This window comes from Chinchilla lanigera, unplaced genomic scaffold, assembly GCF_000276665.1.
Source record: "Chinchilla lanigera isolate Chin_1 unplaced genomic scaffold, ChiLan1.0 scaffold00015, whole genome shotgun sequence".
Lineage (NCBI taxonomy): Eukaryota > Metazoa > Chordata > Mammalia > Rodentia > Chinchillidae > Chinchilla > Chinchilla lanigera.
The window spans coordinates 29,703,385-29,722,028 of NW_004955416.1; the positions used below are offsets into that span (position 1 = coordinate 29,703,385).

Sequence of the window (18,644 nt, forward strand, 5' to 3'; positions counted from 1 at the left end):
GCTGTCTGCTCTGCTGCCGCACTGCCTCGTTCTCGAGGACACTGGTTGTATCTAAACCAGTAATATAACGCGAGGATAGTCACCACCTGCGGGATTCTCAGGCGTGCGAGGCGCTTGCCCCCGCCCCAATACGCATGCCCAGTGATAATTCTCGCGCTGTCATTGGCTCCGATCGTGGGTGGTTCCGGAACCTTTGAGTCGCGGAACCTTCGGCTCTGAGCTCCAGGCAGCGAGAGGGGAGCCGTTGCCGGGAGGTTTCCGCACGGCCCTCTTCCGGAGCGTGCTGAGCGGTTCCTGGAGTTGGTGAGAGTGATGGCTCCGGGGGTCTGGCGCCGACGGACCCTGGAGAGGTGTCTGAAAGAGATCAGTCAAGCCACTAGGCAGCCGGAGCGTTTCCTCACGTGAGTACGCCGATGTGGGGCTCGGAGAGCAGCCCAAGTTGCTGGAAGGGCTGGGTTGCATGTGGCCGGCAAATGCTTTAGAGAGAGGAAGAGAGAGTGTACATCACGGTTCTCCAGGTTATGCTCCCTGTCACATTTTTTAAAATCGCAAGCTTTTTATATTGCAGCCGTTCCGGTCTTTCGGTCCCTGAAGCTCACCAAGTTCATGTCCATCTTAGGGGGTTTGTTCTTTCTTCTGTCCCAAACACGGTTTCCAGATCTTTGTGAAAGAATTTCCTTATGTGTAGTTCTCATTTCAGATATCACATCCTCAGAGAGGACTTTTCCAGCCACTCTGGCCAAAGCAAATGTTGACTGTCGATGTGTTGAATGTTTGGAATGGTAGATACTGTAGTGGAGTTGAAAATTTCAGGCTGGCTCACTATGTATCTCTTGGGAAATAGATCTAGAATAGTTACTTTGTGTTATTTTTGAGATGGAGTTTCCTACCTTGCCCAGGCTGGTCTTGAACTTCTAGTTCATGTGATCCTTCTGCCCTAACTTCCCAAATGGGGCACACCACCACATTTGGCTCTGTAATGCTTTTCCTACCTAAAATCTATAGAGCATATTCAGATTAGTTGACAGTTTTCATATAAAATCAGCATGGCTCACCAGCAAGATATTATTATTGGGAACCAGAATCTATACTTAAATTTTTATTTGCGCAACAGTTGGCTTTTTATTTTTCTTTTAAATCAGAGTGCTATGAGAATATTATCTATAATTCTATATCTCATTTAATCCCTTCCTTCAATAGGATTCAAGATGGATTAGCATCAAAATTCACTTCTTTAACGAAAGTTCTCTATGACTTTAATAAAATAGTGGAGAATGGTAGCATCCCTGGAAGTCGTTTACAAAAACTTGTGATAAACAATTTTGATGATGAGCAGATTTGGCAACAACTGGAATTGCAAAATGAACCAACTTTACACTACTTCCAGGACGCAGTTAGTGAAACAATTAAAGATGAAGACATCAGTCTTCTCCCAGAGGATGAAGAAGTGGAGTATGAAGAGGGTGGTACAGAGATGGAGGCTGATAGTCAGGAGGTCCTAAAACAAGATGTGGAAGAAGAAGAAGAACTGTCAGACATGGGTGATGATGATCCTGAAGGGTGTGAGAAAGCTAAAACCTCAAGCAAAGCTGATCTGCGGGAAAGCCCAGTTTTCAGTGATGAAGATTCTGATCTTGACTTTGATATCAGTAAGTTGGAACAGCAGAGCAAGGTTCAAAATGCACTGCCTAGGAAACCAAGAGAAAAGTCCATAGTGGATGATAAATTCTTTAAACTATCTGAAATGGAGACCTTTTTAGAGACCATAGAAAAAGAAGAGGAACAAAAAGAGGAGGACGAGGAGGAAGAGGATATTGACTTTTTTGAAGACATTGATTCTGATGACGATGGAGGACTATTTGAAAATCAGAAACTTAAGGTAAGGTTTGGGAGATGAGAAGAGAGAAAGCTATAATCATTTGTTAAGAGATATCAGAGTTTTCACCAAACACTAAAAATAATTGTGAGTGGAAGGCCTTTAATACTTTGTTTAGGCTGGGTTATTTTAGAAATAATTGTAGTTAGAAGATTTTAGACATAATAGAATATTGTGCTTTTATTTTATCAGTTATAAATGGATCCAAACTTGATTTAGTTTATGTTCCAGTTTTTATGGTTTTGTGGTAATGTTATTAGTTGCTACTTCCCCCATAGTTATAATTAGCTAGTATTGTTAAAGTTAGAAAATATTATGTGTGTGTGTATATATACATATTTATAAATATATACATATTTGTGTAGTACATGTACATGTTTTTATACATTTTCTTACACTTAAATGTTTCTTACATCTTTTTATTTCAGTCAGGAAAAAGTTCCAGAAATCTGAAATACAAAGATTTCTTTGATCCAATTGAGAGTGATGAAGACATGTCAAATGTTCATGATGATGAGCTGGGTTCAGACAAAGAAGAGGAAGAAATTGCTGAAGAAGAAGCAGCTGAAGAAAGCATTTCAGAAACGTGAGTGTTTTGAATCCTCATTGTAAGTTGGAATTACCTAGTCAGGCAGGGTTTACTCATAGTTATCAAATGTGCTTCTCTTTAAAGATCAAAAGTGCATTCTCTAATATAACATAATTTCAGGGTAGCCAAAAAACAAGCCCCTGAATTTAAGGGACATTAGCAATCATTTGATAAAAGAAAAATACCCCTGGAAGTAGCAACCAAGGCTTTATTATAAGGGTGGTGCTTTGATTTGGGTTTTGTGCCAATATAAATCTAATGTTATTTTTGTGAATTAAGTTTTTATTAGAGATTGATGAAGTAATTTATTTGTGTGCATTGGGCATTTTTGTTCTATTTTTTAAATAGCATTTCACTTAAATCCTTCTGCTCTTTAATAATTTAATGGCCTAATGGAAAGTGATGTTTTCGTTTTTTTGATAAGCATTTTGGTATTTTAGGGATGAAGATAATGACCTTGAAGAAAGTGAAGATGGTAAACAACATAAAGAAGGCTCAAAAAGAGTGACTTTTGCTTTGCCATATGATGAGGAAAATAAAGATACAGATGTGTTACATGCTGATGAAATTAAATCCTCTTTTGAAAAAAGACAAGAGAAGGTAATTATTGAGAGTTTAAGGTTTATATGCTTACTATGACTGTGGTACTCACAGACTAACTATTCTAATTTACCAGCTGGAAGTCCTAGCTGGACTTCAGAAACAAAAATTTTGCAGCTATATTCTTTAGTATACTATAGTTAGATGTCATGCTGAAGGCATCTAATTTGTAAAAGTTAGCACCGCATTTTCTAGCCCATAGCTTTTAGTTAGGAACACAGGCAGATGAACTGTCACTATTTTATTATTTGTACTTTTTAGTTTTTGTGGTACTAGGGAATGAACTTTCAGTCTTCTCACTGTGCTACACCCTCAAGCCCTTTTTTTTGAGGTAGGGTCTTCCTTAGTTCTCCAGGCTTCACTTGAATTTGTGATCTTCCTGCTTCATCCTTCCAGAGTGCTAGGATTGTAAGTGTGTGCCACCATGCTCAACAGGTGTAATCTAATTTTAACAGATGTAGTTTGGCTTTGATCATTTATCCACTTTAAAATTATACTATAATGAGAATGGATAGATAATGAAAGATAACAAGATAGCAAAAGAATTATGAATAAGTTTTAGAATCTGGATTAAATCCATGATTGTCCCCAGAACAGAAAGTCTAAAGTAGAAATACCATAAAGCAACGTAAATTTGTAATGTGTTAGTGTCCAATTGTTCTACCTCATTCTTCCCACCTCCACCCAAAAAGAAAGAAGGTTTGATTTTATGTTGGAGTTCTGTTAAGCCCTCAGGAAATAGATGAAGTACAGTGGTAAGTGCATTTTAATTGCTACATGGTGGGAGGCTGAGGCAGGTAGATCACAAATTCAGGCCCATCTTGTGCATCTTAGTGACACCCTGTTTCAAAATGAAAGGGCTGGGGATGTAGTTCAGTGTGAAGGCCCTGGGTTCAGTTCCCAGAACCACGAAACAAAACCTGACAAAGATGACATTAAAGTAGACATTTACATATATGAATGCACATACACAGTCTCAATTTATGAATACAGTGGTGCCTTGATTCACAAACTTAATATAAGCACAAACTGTTCTTTTTAATGAACTAATAGAAATTAGTATATTTATTTATCTTAGTTTTCAGTGATCTTAGCTTTCGTGTGTGTGTGTGTGTGTGTGTGTGTGTGTATTTTTTTCTTTTCCCTTCCTGCTTTTCTCCTTTTCCCCATCCTAGTTGTTCTTTCCTTTTGAGCAGTTTCTTGTACAAATGTACAATATTTATTATACATTTTGGTCCTTATTTACTCTTGCAGTTTTTTACATTAGGGAGACAATATAGTGTTTACATATGTGAGTCTGATTTATTTCACTTATGAGTACGGTCTCAGGTTGCATCCAGTTACCTATAAAAGCCTCAAGTTTATCCTTCTTTATAGCTGAGTAGTATTCTGTTGTATAAAAATACCATCTTTTTTATCTATTTCTCAGTTGATGGACGTTCAAGTTGTTTCCAGTATTTAGCTATGACAGATTGTGCTGCTGTAAACATGGGTGCACATATATTACTGTGGTATGGTGTTTTCAGTTCTTCTGGAAAATACCCAGAAAGGGAATAGCTAGGTCAAATGGGACCTCTAATCCTAGTTTTTTGAGGAATCTCCACACTGATTTCCACAGTGGTTGTACACACTCCCACCAGCAGTGGAGAAGGGTTCCTTTCCCCCCACCATAGCTCCACCAGCATTTGTTACTGATTTCTTGATGATAGCCATTCTTTCTGGGGTGAGATGAAGTCTCACTGTTGTTTTAATTTCCATTGCACGAAAGACCAAAGATGTTGAAGATTTTTTTCATATATTTACCATTTGTATTTCTTCATCTGAGAAAGGTGTATTCATCTCAGATGCCCATGTTTTTATTGGATCTTTCATTTGGGGGGGGGGCTGATTTTTTTCAGTTCTTTATATGTTCTGGATAGAAATCCTTTGTCTGAGGGACAGTTGGCCAAAATGTTTTCCCACTATGTGTTTTCTTTTCTGCTCGTGATTTCTTCTCATATGCAGAAATTTTTTAATGAGATCTCAGTTGTTGATTCTCTTAAGTACTTCCTGTGCAGTTTGGTTTTTGTTCATGAACTCTGCTTAGCCCTAAGTCTTCAAATTTCTGCCTACTTTTTCTTCTGGTAGATTTAGTGTTTCTGTTTTAATATTTAGATCTTTGATCCATTTTGACTTTAGTACATGGTGATAGACATGGGTCTAGATTTAGTCTTGGCATGTGAAAAGCCAGTTTTTCCAGCATAATTTATCGAAGAGGATGTCTTTCTTCAAGTGAAAATGTTTGGCCCCTTTGTCAAAGATAAGGTGGCTGAATGTGTTTGTAGTTGTGTGTGCGTGTTCTCAACTGTTCTACTGATCCTCAGGTCTTTCTTTTGCCAGTACCTTGCTGATTTTGTCACAGTAGTTTGTAGTATAATTTCAAGTCAGGGATTGTGAAGCCTTGTGTGTTTCCTTTGTTGCCCAGGGTTGCCTTTGCTATTCTAGGTCTCTTCTGTTTTGAAATGAATTTTAGGAATGTTTTCTCTAGATCTGTGAGGTATGCTAATGGTATTTTGATCAGGATTGCATTAGATCTATGTAACAGTTTTGGAGTCCTGGCCATTTTCTCAATGTTTGTTGATCCTATTCATGAGCAAGGGATAGCTTTCCATTTTCTGATATCCTTTTCTATCTCCTTTTCCAGTGTACTATAATTTTCAATATAGAGAACTTCTTTTTCCTTTTTTAGATTGATTCTTAAGTATTTCATTTTGGGGGGACGCTATTGTGAAGGGTGTTGTTTCCCTAATTTCTCTTTCAGTGAGTCACAAACTTAATTCTTTTCATGGTTCTGTCACAAACCAAATGAAATGAAAACTGAATCAAATTTCCCCATAAGGTCAACATTGACCCTAACCATTGCATTTGATTCAGTTCTCTTCCAATTTGGTTTGTAACCAGAATCACGAATACAAAAATCCAAAGTAGTACAATGAGAAAATAATGCCACACAACCTTATTGACCTCATTCTTATGATTCATTCGGTATTCTAACTTCAGAATGCTCTTATAATGAAAATTAACAATGATTTAGAATAGATAGATCATATGAATAGGATAGAGCCCAGAAATATACCCAGATGCTTCTGGGGGAGTTTACTACCGTATAAACACAGCCCTTCAAAACAGTGGGGAGGTTGTCTGCAGCTCACCCTACCTCAGGTAGAAGTGATTGGTATAATGAAATGGTGGCAAGAAAAAAAAAATCTGCATTGAGAAATAATACATTTCTTGTTCTCCCACTTTTTAAAGTACCGTTTTTACACAAGTAAAAGTCTAAATTTATTTCCTACGTAAATGTAGAACTCTTTCATCTGTTCCTTAGATGAATGAAAAAATTGCATCTTTAGAGAAAGAGTTACTGGAAAAAAAGCCTTGGCAGCTTCAAGGGGAAGTGACGGCGCAGAAGCGGCCAGAGAACAGTCTCCTGGAAGAGACCCTGCACTTTGACCATGCCGTCCGGATGGGTACGGTTCCCACTGGGCTTCTGCAAAGTCTTCATCTCTGTGGTTTTTTGGTGCTTCCACTTTACAAATTTTGGGTGATATTTCTTTCCCTAACTTTTTATTTTAAAAACTTGCAAACATGTAAAAAAAATTGAAAAAACAGTAGATGTGTGTTTTGTTTAGCTGCATTCACCAGTTGTTAACATTTTGGCATCCCGTGCATATGTGTGCTTTTGCATGTGTCTGATTTTCCCCCTGAATCGTTGCGAAGTTGCCGGTGTGTTAGCGCTTGACTGCTAAGCACATTTGTGTGTATCTCCTGAGAACCATAATAGCGGTAACATATTCAAGAAATTGACACACTAATGAGTCCTATCTGTATATATAGTCCATAATCAGATTTCTTTGATTTTTGCTTTTGTTTTTAATAGTATTGGGGATTGAACCCAAGGTCTTTGCGCCGAGTTACATCCCATCCTTAATTCTTTTTTTACCTTTTGTATTTTTCCACAGGGTCTCTAAGTTGCTAAGTTTCCCAGGCTAGGCTCAAACTTATGCTCCTCCTTCCTTAGCCTCCCAGAGTACTGGGATTGCAGGCGTGGACCACTACACTGAGGCTCAGTCTTCTGTTTGCAAGTGTTGACCTGTTACCGTCCCCTGATCTTATTGTGAACTTCAGCCCAAAACCCTAGTCATGTCATAAAATTTGTCTTAAGCCCATTAAGTCCAAATGAGTTTGCATTTTATTTCAGTGAAAGAGAGAATGGAAAAGACGGGAAACAGTCTCCAGGTGCATGGAGTAGAAACGTTAGCAGTTGACACGGTCTGTGTTCCAGTTTTATGACTCTCAGACTTGAGGGAATGTCAGAAAGCACACTGGCACAAACAGCTCCTTCCCCTGTGTTCTAATTCAGGGATCGTGGGGTTGGCCCCAGAGCTTTCATTTCCAGTAAGTTTTAAGGTGTTGCTGATGCTGCGCATCCCAGAACGCTGTGAGGCTCGGAGTTTTGAGTGTACTTTCCTAATCAGTGCGTGTTACGTTTCTTTCAGCACCTGTGATCACAGAGGAAACCACCTTCCAACTAGAGGACATGATTAAGCAGAGGATAAGAGATCAGGTCAGCAAGAGTGAAACTGCACTGAAGTTTCGCTGGAAGTTTTAGAAGTATGCGTGTATGCAGGGAGTAGGGGTAGTGTTCTTCTCATTTCCGCTTCGCCACGTTGCTCATTTAAAAGCCTGAAGGCTAGATGGAGGAGCCTGGCACAGTCATGTGCGCTTGTAATCCCAGCTACTCTGAAGGCTGAGGCGGGGGGATTGCTAACTTGGAATAAAATTTAAGTGTATGGCATGCATGCTAAGAAATGGCTTTGAAATTTGTGTGGAATAGTTGTCTACATATTTGTGTCTATGAAGCAGTGGAGCCTAGAGCAGGGAGGTACTGTATACAGAATAGCTTAAAATTTGAAATGACAGAAAATAAAGGTAAGACTTTTAAATAAAGCACAGTGAGGAAATGCGGAATCAAAGTTGGTAACCGGGAAAAGGACATTTGATACAAAAGCAGAGCGGGATGTTTGAGTTAATGCCCCCTTGGATTTTCCTAATGCTTATTGTTTGAGACTGGAATAATCATTTCTGAAGTTGAAGATTGCTTTTTGCTGCAGTACTTACTTGGGCCCAGAATAAATTACTACTTTTATTAACTTGTGTTCTGCCACCATTTTTACTGCAGGCTTGGGACGATGTAGTACGGAAAGAAAAACCTAAAGAGGATGCATATGAGTACAAAAAGCGTTTAACATTAGACCACGAGAAGAGTAAATTGAGCCTTGCTGAAATTTACGAGCAGGAATACATGAAACTCAACCAGGTAAGGAGGCCTGTAGGCAAAGCTGTTACTGTGAAAGGAATCTGGAGAGCAGGCTTTTTGTGACTGTTGAAATCCTGAGACCAGTCTTGAGCTCTTTGGGCACTTCAGGGAGGTGTGAGACAGAGCATGCTAGGCATGGAGGTCCTGCTGTTCCCGCTGAAGGCCAGGGAGTGGGGGTGTCTGGCAAGCCTTGGACACCTTATCCTTGCACAGCCGGCTCTTGACTTTCTAGATATTACTCTGTAGTGCTATAATTTTGAAATAATTTCTCACTGGTATTTTGAAGTTATTGATGTATTTTGTGTGATTGTGAGTTCATCCTTACTTTTAGACGTTAGAAGTAATCTCTGGCCAAAGAGTAGAATGAGAAGATTAAGTATTAAATTGCTCCTTTATATTGGATTTATTGGTAATATGGTCAATATGTGCCTAGGAATTAGAGGGATTTGTATTTTGCAAAGCCATGCAAGGTTTCTATTCTAGTTTAAATAATAATACTACTTAAGCAGCCACCACAAACACTGCCCTGGTGCGACTGTGACGTGGAAGAACTAGAAACACCTGAGTTAAAATTCTTCCTGGCTGCCTTGTCTCCCAGGGTAATAGCTGAAGGGTGATGTAGGTAGCATCAGTCAGAGATTATTGAACATCTGCTGCTTACAAGAGACTCAGAAAATGGGAAAAGTATTAACCATGAGAGGTAATCCAACAGTTCATGCCAGTTCTGTAAGAGTAGTCTTAGTTCTTTCTTAGAAGCCAACAACCACTTGAGATTTGGGTTATGGACTTGGAATTCTGGTATATTAATTAGCTTGACTAATTGTAGACCCATTCCATTTTGAAGTAGGGCATGGGGATGATGATCAGTATCTCCTGAAGTTTGATTGTTTTTTGAGACAAGGTCTCACTGTGTAATTCAGGCTGGCCTTGAGTTCACTTTGTAGCCCAGGCTGTCCTTGAACTTGCAGCAGTCCTCTTGCCTCACCTTCCTGAATGCTAGGATTACAGGCATGTGCCATTGGTACCTGTACTAGAGGAAGTAAGCAAAGTGATGGTAGACAACACGAATGACCTCATAATTGCATATGTAACATGGATCAGAAAAATCATATCAAATACATGATTTCACAAATGCTACTGCCTAGGATGAGGTGAAAGGTTATGTTCAGGGTGGTTTTTGTGGTTTTGTTTTTGTTTTGAGACAGGCCTTGCTGTGTTGACCAGGATGGTCTTAAACTTCTGGGCTCAAGGGATCCTCTTGCCTCAGCCTCTCATATAGCTGGGAGTAGGCACACACCATCCACACTGTGTCAAGGGATTTTTTAAAAAAGGTTATAATTGTAAGAAGCAGTAGCAGTATGGTGCCCAGACATGGCTGGCCCGTGGGTGCTGATAGCAGACATCAGAAACAGATCCGTGCATATATCTCTGGTGTCTTGGAGATGGAGCTCATCCTTCCTGGTTCTGTTTTTATTTCCCACCTTGTCATTCAAAAAAAAAAAAAAAAAAACTAGCAAGCAAAAAATTAGCTTAGCCTATGGGGCTGGGGGAAAAAGGATGAAACGGCGTTTACCTTTCCTCCTTAGTAGAATTAAAACTCCTGCCAGTCTTTCAATGGGATTCTTCAAAGCAAATTTTAAACAAGTGATGTATAAATAAAAGAAGAAAAAAAGTGCCTGGATGTTTGGATCATTACCTGAAGTCTACATGGACACTTTTCTTTCCCTTATTGACGTGATATGCATATAACATAAAATTAACCATTTTCATGTAAGTCAGGAGTATTTAATACAGTGCTGTGCAAGTACTGCCTCTGTGTAGTCCCAAGACATTTTACCCCCTCAAAAGCCCGCGCTGTTAGGCAGTTGCTCCCCATTCTTCCCTTGCCCGAGCTTCCAGACACTGCATCCTAGCTTTGGATTTACCTGTTTTGGCTATTTCATGTGAATGGAGTCATATGGGATGTCATTTTTTTTATGTAGTGTAGTATTTTTGATTGTGGCATGCATCAATGCTTCCTTTTGTATAACTAGGTAATACTGTGTGTGTGTGTATGTGTATATATATATGTGCCACAATTTGTTTATTCACTCTTCCACTGATGGGCATTTGGGCTTTCTCTGGCCCTTGGGTATTACACATGTATTTGACTACCTGTGTGTGATTCTCTTGCATATATGTCTACGGCAGGAATGCTACTGCTGTTGAACCTTTTGAGGAACTGCCAAACTTGCTGTCACTACCCTACACCATTTGACTTTCCTGCGCACAGTGCAGCGGATTCCAATCTCTCTACCCCCTCACTAACACTTGTTTTTCCTTTTCAAAAGAATTGCAGCCATCTTACTGAGAGTGGCTTAGTTCTTGACAGAAGTAAACACAGAGGGAATTAAATTAGAAGTTCTAAATGTCAGGTAGTAGTTAACCGTGGCTTCTAAAACACACATCCCATCTTCTCCTTGGTGGGTGCTAGCAGCGTCATGGTGCTGATACCTTTACTTTTGCCCTTCCAATGTTTCTTTGTTTAAAGCCCTGGTGCTGAGAAACTGCGAATACCTTCTTTGGGTGTAGTGTTTTATCTGTGCTATAGATATTGAGCCCCCTTGTGTGACGTTGTTGAACTCATTTCTTAAGCAAAAAACGGCGGAAGAAGAAAATCCAGAGCATGTAGAAATTCAGAAGATGATGGATTCTCTGTTCTTAAAGTTAGATGCGCTGTCCAACTTCCACTTCATCCCCAAGCCGGTAAGTGTGTTAAGCGGTAAGTGAATAGAGCAGCTGTGCCTTTAATCACTGAGCTCCCGTGAGACTAGCTATAGTTTCATTTCAGGTATGAACCCCTGGTAATTCCCTGAGAATTACAGGCGGAACTCCCATGAGGAATACTCACTTCCAGTTCCTTGGTGATGCTGGCTATGCCTGTTGACCCAGCCTGATCTCCAGTGATCCTCTGGGTGACCCTTAGCCGCAGGGGCTGCCCTGCAGCCCCCACTTGCGTTTTCATTGTGTAATGGGGATGGACACAAAGTGCCTACTATATACCATATTTGGTCTTTTACATACATTGTGCTGTTTTGTTTTTGAGTTTTCTTTGAGACCCTGTGTTCCCTGCACTCAAGTTACCCTCTTGGCTCAGCCTCCCTAGTAGCGGGGACTGCAAGGGTGCATGATGATGCCTAGCTAATCACACATTCATCTTTCTTGGAGAGGGCAATATTGAACCCAGGGCCTTCACACTGAACTACATCCCCTTTTTTATTTTTAGAGACAGGAGCCTGCTAAGTCACTAAATTGCCCAGGCTGAGCTTGAACAAAACACTGAAGCAGGTATAACGCTTTCATTTGCGAATGGCAGCTTAGGACATAGGGGAGTTAAAATAAGTAGTACTGGGCCCAGGCTCCTACCTCCTAAGCCTGTTTGGCTTCTTAGTTTGCTACCCCAGCCACATTGGTCTTCCAGTTCCTTCAGCAGGCTGAGGTCCTTCCACCCCGCAGCACTTTCTTGAGGTGCTCTTGCCCCGCCCCACTGAGCTACTCTCCCTTCTTTGCTAGCCGACTCCTTATTCCTGGCCCTTTCTGGAGACCGGTCTAGTGCGCCTCCCGCCTTTGTGACCCCCTGCTCCTTCCTGCCATTACTACAGTGCACACTTGCAGGGTTCACTGTTCCCCAGTCGTCTGGGAGCCAGCCTGAGATGTACCTGCCATGCCATTGCTGTGTGCTCACACCAGCTCACGACATGGGGAGCCCTCAGACATCTTTTTGAGGAGTGTCTGTGTCTGCTGGTCTCGATTGGAAAAGGTGTTTGTGTCTGCTGGTCTCGATTGGAAAAGCTGGGGTTTTTTTACCTTTTCCTCTTGAGAAATGTAAATTGCCATTATAGATTCCCTCTTATTCTTCTTTTGCTGTTTAGGTCGGTGTTATACACACCAGCTCATCAGCCTGTTTTTGTTGTTGTTTTGGGGCTGTCTCCATTTGCTACGTGTTTCTCTTTAAATTGTACAATGAGGCACAGTGTTCCTCATGAATAACTGACCAGTGATCCTGTGGAAGAGATGTTTTTTTTCACACTGACATTTTTTGTTACTTAGGGCCCAGGGTGCCATCGTGTTTTGGGCTTTCTTTTTCTTTGTGGTGGAGTTGAGGTGATTGCCGCCCCGTTAGCTGGAATGTGCAGCACAGACTGTGATCGGAGCCGAGTGGGCAGAGGAGTCAGCCGTGTCTCTCCCTGCAGCCCCAGCCTCCCAGGCCTCATCCTTTCCCTGTGTCTGGCAACAAAGGGGTCTAAAGTCATTGTCCCTTGCCCTCTGTCCCTCGGTGCCCCGACAGGGAATTTTGAGAATTAGAAAGAAAGAATACCAGTGCAAGTGTGCCATAAATAATTGCCATTGTCCTTTTATTACTGTGAGTAGTGTCAAACCTGTTTTAATTTTGGCATTTCTTGGCCAGGTCTTTCAGACATAGAAGCAAAAAAAAAAAAGGCTCTCCAATTGGTCTTACATTCTTTTCTCTACTTTAAGATCAATAGGTTTAATTATTTTGATGATGTTTGAGTCTGTTACCATTTCGTATTTGTGTTTATAAAAACACATTTTCAGTAACTGAAAGATAAGAAAACATTATCAAGTAGTCTGTATTTTTCCTTATTCCCAAAGCATTTTCTTTTCATCTCCCTCCATATGTTTATTAACATATAGCATTTTCTTTTCATCTCCCTCCATTCATTTCCCTCCATTTCCCCTCCATTTCCTCCATCTCCCCTCATTCATCTCCCTCCATTTCATTTCCCCTATGTTTATTATATGTTCCATAACCAAAGACAAGATAATATTAACAGTAATCAGTATATTTTATTAAATAGTAGATAGAATTGAGACTGTCCATGTACATGGCAGGTGGGAATAAATCAGTACAGATGAAAGAATTGGTGTTTTGAGTCAGAACTGTCCTGTACAAGTGCAGAAATAAGTGCAGTAATTTCCATGAAGTATTTTTATCTTGTGTGTTGAGACCACTTCTGACTTGCCTTTAAATGCACTGTCTCCTGTAGCCAGTGCCAGAGATTAAAGTGGTGTCAAATCTGCCAGCAATAACCATGGAGGAGGTGGCCCCCGTGAGTGCCAGTGATGCGGCCCTCCTAGCCCCTGAGGAGATCAAGGTGAGTGTCTGCCTACATGTCAGTTCACGGTAACTGGGCCTCCATTTATGTGGTACTATTTTCCTTGAGTTTGTAGTTTTTATTCTGATGTATCTCAGCAGCCTCTCAGTACAGTCAGCCCTCCATGTCTCTGAGTTCTGTCTGACCCAGGATTCACCTGACCACGGATAGGCAATATTCAGATTACACACTGAATATATACAGACTTTTTTGTCATTATTCCCTAAATAATACGTATAACAACTGTTTGCCTAACATTTACATTGTGTTAGATGTTACAGATTGTCTAGAGGTGATTTAAAGTATATGGGAACCTATTTGTAGGTTGTGTGCACATACACCCTTATATAAGGAACTTGAGTGTGTGAGAAGTTCAGGGATGCTGGAACCAGTCCCCTGTGAATGCCGTCAGATGACTAATCAAACCAATAATGTTGCAATACTGAAAAACCTGTCTCCTAGCTGGGCATTGTGGCATATGCCTATAATGCTAGCAGTCTGAGAGGCTGAGGCAGGAAGATCACAAAAGCAAGCCCACCTGGACAATTTAGCAACTTACTGAGACCGTGCCTCAAAATAAAATAGTCTCCTATACGCAAGCATCATGAGTTGCAGCTATGAGTATTTTAACAATTTTTCAGTAGTTTCCAATTATTGTTTTCATCCAACGTGAATATCAGCAGTGATGTTTAAAAAAATGGTTTATATTGTCATATACTGGCAGTACTTCACATCAGCATTTTCGTTCGTATTTCATCTGTGTGACACTTACCTGCAAAGAAATCTAGAGTAGAACAGAGCATTGGGGTGCTGGAAGAACTTGGATTCAGCAGATGCAGCTGTGATGAAGCGTGTGCCTTCATAGCGACGCTGGCCCTGTCTTCCTGGGCTGGCTGGGCAGCAGGCCATCCCCTTTCCTCTTACTTGCTTTCCTACACTGCAGCCAGCGCTTGTCAGATTGCCACCTCTGCCTGTGACAGGTCTGGTGAGGCCTGAGGAGGCCTGGTGATGGGTCGGCAGGTGAGGAGCAAAGGGGAGATCGATCCTTTCCCACCCCTCTCTCTATTCTTGGGTCTCTGGGAGCCCCTGACCTCAGCCCTGGGGGTTTCACTAGTGTAGAGCTGAGATAGCCTCTGCAACATCCCTGGAGCCTGCTCCTGAGTCTGATTGTCACAGTGGGCTGTGTCACTAGAACTGTGAGCTCGGAACCTAGCGGTCCATGCCGCCTTTGGATTGGTTTGGGGACTGAACTGTCCCTGTGAGTTTATCCTGTCTCCATACAATGGGACATGGACGTAACCGCCTGCTGGCCTCCTGCCATGCAGATTCCTCCGTCCAGCTCCCTGAGTTTCTAGTAGGTTAGGTTAACTGATATGTTGGCGCTTTCTTTTTTTTAATAGGAGAAAAATAAGGCTGGAGATCTAAAAACAGCTGCTGAGAAAACAGCTACAGACAAGAAACGAGAACGGAGGAAAAAGAAATATCAAAAGCGTTTGAAAATAAAGGAGAAAGAGAAGCGGAGAAAATTGCTTGAAAAGAGCAACCCAGATCAGGCAGGGAAGTACAGCAAAGCAGTAGCTTCAGAGAAGTTGAAGCAGCTGACCAAAGCTGGCAAAGCGTCCTTGTTAAAGGTAAGGACGAGGAGAGAAAGCTGCCGGGGGCTTTTGGGGGACGACAGATGGCGGGCATGGGCTGCCCTTGAGGAGCATGTGCTGCCCTTGACGGAGAGCCTGGGCTCAGGGTAGCTCCCGCCAGAGGGAGATGCACACTGCTGGCTGGCCGCAGAGCATCCTCAGAGCTCTTCACGGTCGCCTAGGCTGGTTCCTGCTTTTCTTCTTTTCTCCTCTCCCTTCACTTGCAGGAAGGTTGTAGCCGCACAGAACGTGTGAAATACCTTGATGCTAACTGATGCAGAGTTTTGTAACTCTAGTCTTTTCTCACATTTATATTACAAATGCAAAATGATGTATACTGTTAGGCTTTTCTTCACTTAGGTACATTTTGTAACATGAGCATGTATTATTTTTATCTGCAGGATGAAGGAAGGGACAAGGCCCTGAAGTCATCTCAAGCATTCTTTTCTAAGTTACAAGATCAAGTAAAAATGCAAATCAATGATGCAAAAAAAACAGCAAAGAAAAAAAAGAAAAAACAGGATATTTCTGTCCATAAATTAAAGCTGTAATATATTTTGAATATCTTGTACATATTAATGTGTAAGCTTTCTGATTGTTCTTTTCTGTAATAAAATGCTTGAGAACTGTCTTGGTGTCGATGGCAGGTATTTGAGACTTGCACAGTACAATGACATACGCCAAGCCGTGTTTGGAAGGTGTGTCTACGTGTCTCTGGGGAGGAAGTGGGACCTTGCTCCTGAGGCCCTCCCTTCTTGCCTGAGTTGATTCGTCAGAGCTCTGCTCACGACCCAGGCCTAGTGCAGGCCCAGCCAGCTCAAGCACATTGGCCAGGGAGCCAGAGCTGGCCTGCAGGCTGAAAGAAGGGCACAGAGCCAGCTGCCTTCCTCACCACTGTCTGCAGCAGAAGCCCCTTCTGGGGTCTTGATCTTTATCTTCCACAATTTTTATACCAAGCAGAATTTTCATACGTATGCCTCTGTCTTTCCCTTTGGAAAATGGTATGTCACTTGAGTAAAGGGTTAGTGTAGGCTCTAGAGCGCTGTACAGAACCATATGCAGGGAGGACCGGTATGGCTACCAGTGAATACAGAGGCTCGGTATAGCTTGGAAGGTAGACCAGCAGTATGCAGAGACGCATCCATGACCACCAGGTGCTTATGTCAGCCTTCCAATCTAGGGAAGATACCTTCATCTGTCTGATAAGAGTCTCATAATACTTGATGGAAACACATTAAGCCTTAGTCCAGATGGGAAAAGGATGAGAATGAGATTAAGCCAAACAACTGGGAAAGCCCTTATGACATTTCATCTACAGAGATAAATCATGGTTAAGAAAGTTGAGGTCTGTTTATTATTGCAGAAACTGGCCACAGCAGGATAGAACAGGTTCTATCAGGTTAGATTAAATACCAGTTTTGATCCATTTGTGTTGCAATTACAAAATACCTAGGACAAGGTCATTTACAGGCAGCAGTTGTGGAAGCTGGGAAAACCCAAGATGAAGGCAGCAGTAAGTCGTGTCTAAGGAGGTTGGTTGTGTTTCAGAATGGTGCTGTTACTACATCCTCACACAGCAGGAGACCAAAGGGCTGAACTCACTGGGGCCTTTTGGTAAGGGTTCTAATCCCTTACAAAGGGCTTTGCCCTTGGGACTCAATCACATTCTGAAGGCCTCACCGCTTAATACCATCACAGTGGCCCTAGTGGCTCAGGACAGGAATTTTGGGGAACACTCCCAGTGACGGGGAACCTTTTATAGAGACAAGTACTCACCGCTTCTAAAGGTACTCACCGCTTAATACCATCACAGTGGCCCTAGTGGCTCAGGACAGGAATTTTGGGGAACACTCCCAGTGACGGGGAACCTTTTATAGAGACGAGTACTGAAACAACCCAAAACCCACTCACTTATCACAAAGGGTCAACACTGCAATTAAACCTGAATACATGAACTGAGGTTTCAGTTTAGAAAAAACAATTTATATGTTAACATTTTTTGTCTTAGAAAAACTAACCTGTGTGTCACCACTGATTCAGATCATATCACCAGGCAGTACACAGCTGTAACTTTCAAGTTACACAGAATAGAGTTCACGGCTGTGCCTTTGTCCTCAAACAAATATTTTGAAGAATCCTCTGCCTGTAGCCTTAGTGAAGTATTATTTCTCAGTAGTGACCTGAGTATTACCTGGCCTTAGGAGTTTCTCCTTTGTGGTTCTTTTAAAATTCAAACTGTCAGTCTTCACTCTGCTGCCCTACTTCTCTATCCCTTGATTATTTCATAATAAGTTGTCAGGATCAGAATATTTAACTTGGAGGGACGGATCATTTTATCTGGCCAAGGGCAATTTGCTATTTGCAGAGCTGAAATCACTTTTATCTTCTAAGTGTTTTCACATCTAGGGGAGAGGTATCCATTCACTTTTGCAATGTAATATTTTATACATTCTAAAGATATTCTACATTATTGCTTCCAACCAGGCACTTTTGTCAGTACCAAGGGTAAACTGAAGAAAACAGATTCCTACTCTTAGGAAGAACACATTGCAGGAGCCAATTTACACACATCTTATATATAAATTAAAAGCATGATATAACATTTAGGAAACCACGTTTGACCTAAAAACACCAATCCCCAGAGAGAGCTAAAGAGGTAACCATGGTTACCTTGCATAGGGTGTTTATGATTCTTTTGTATTTATACATACTTGACCACATATGTATGTATCCCTTGTACTTAATTTTGCTAGTATATGACTTGTATGAAAATAGAATACTGTATCCTTTTTCACTTGTTTGATTGCCCTCAAATTCATTCACAGTACAGTGAGCCCTCAATATCTGTGGGTTCCACATCCATGATTCAACCAAACATGGATCAGAATTATTTGGAAAAATAATTGCACCTGTACATTTCCTTCTTGTCATTTTCTAATAGTATAACCTTTACACGACATTTACATTTTTAAGGTATACGTCGCCTAGAAATCATTTAATGTATAGAAGTATGTACGTGCACTTGAGAACATAATGTTAAGAAATAAATCTGACACACAAGCTTAAACCTCGCAGTTTCCCTTCCCTGAGAAGCTCAAGTTTAAATAAAGAGCAAAATAAAACAATAGGAAGTAGGGAGCTCTTTCTCAAGTAGGAAGGGAATGGAGAGATGGAGTGTTTAGCTCCATCTCTCTGCGTTCATTTTTAGTTTTAAGAGTACAGTATGCATCCTTACCACCGTCTATGTACTTAATATACCACTTCCAATGAAATGTAAGACACTAGCAACAGTTACATTCACAGTCCTACCCTTTTTTGCTGTAGTTGCCTTACGTTCTACCCGGCCGCAGAGGAGGTCTGCAGGGGCGAACAGGGGCGCGCAGGGCGGTGCGCTTCTAGGTGTCAAGGGAAGGAGGTGCTCCGGCTCGCTCCA

General features: G+C 41.3%; 2 protein-coding genes across 2 annotated transcripts in view; one reads left to right on the top strand and one right to left on the bottom strand.

Moving 5' to 3' along the window:
- The window catches only part of Mcee (methylmalonyl CoA epimerase), a gene marked incomplete in the record, with an annotated part of 18,939 nt that extends 18,828 nt beyond the window's left edge, over positions 1-111 (bottom strand). The window contains 1 exon segment of the mRNA XM_013512610.1: positions 1-111.
- A 100-nt stretch (positions 112-211) lies between these two features.
- Mphosph10 (M-phase phosphoprotein 10 (U3 small nucleolar ribonucleoprotein)) lies at positions 212-15,842 on the top strand. The gene is made up of 11 exons (XM_005381662.2): positions 212-401; positions 1,201-1,879; positions 2,305-2,462; positions 2,906-3,065; positions 6,430-6,571; positions 7,601-7,668; positions 8,284-8,421; positions 11,056-11,166; positions 13,470-13,577; positions 14,978-15,208; positions 15,613-15,842. The coding sequence occupies exons 1-11, from the start codon at positions 313-315 to the stop codon at positions 15,760-15,762; spliced, it is 2,034 nt and encodes a 677-aa protein (XP_005381719.1). The 5' UTR covers positions 212-312; the 3' UTR covers positions 15,763-15,842.
- Positions 15,843-18,644: the final 2,802 nt, after the last annotated feature.

What these genes read in the sequence shown, in the direction of transcription:
- Mphosph10 (XM_005381662.2), top strand. Translation starts at nt 313, where the DNA reads ATGGCTCCGGGGGTCTGGCGCCGACGGACCCTGGAGAGGTGTCTGAAA. An exon ending in CAGCCGGAGCGTTTCCTCAC is followed by an intron (nt 402 to 1,200) that starts GTGAGTACGCCG and finishes TTCCTTCAATAG; the next exon opens with GATTCAAGATGGATTAGCAT. An exon ending in AGCAGAGGATAAGAGATCAG is followed by an intron (nt 7,669 to 8,283) that starts GTCAGCAAGAGT and finishes TTTTTACTGCAG; the next exon opens with GCTTGGGACGATGTAGTACG.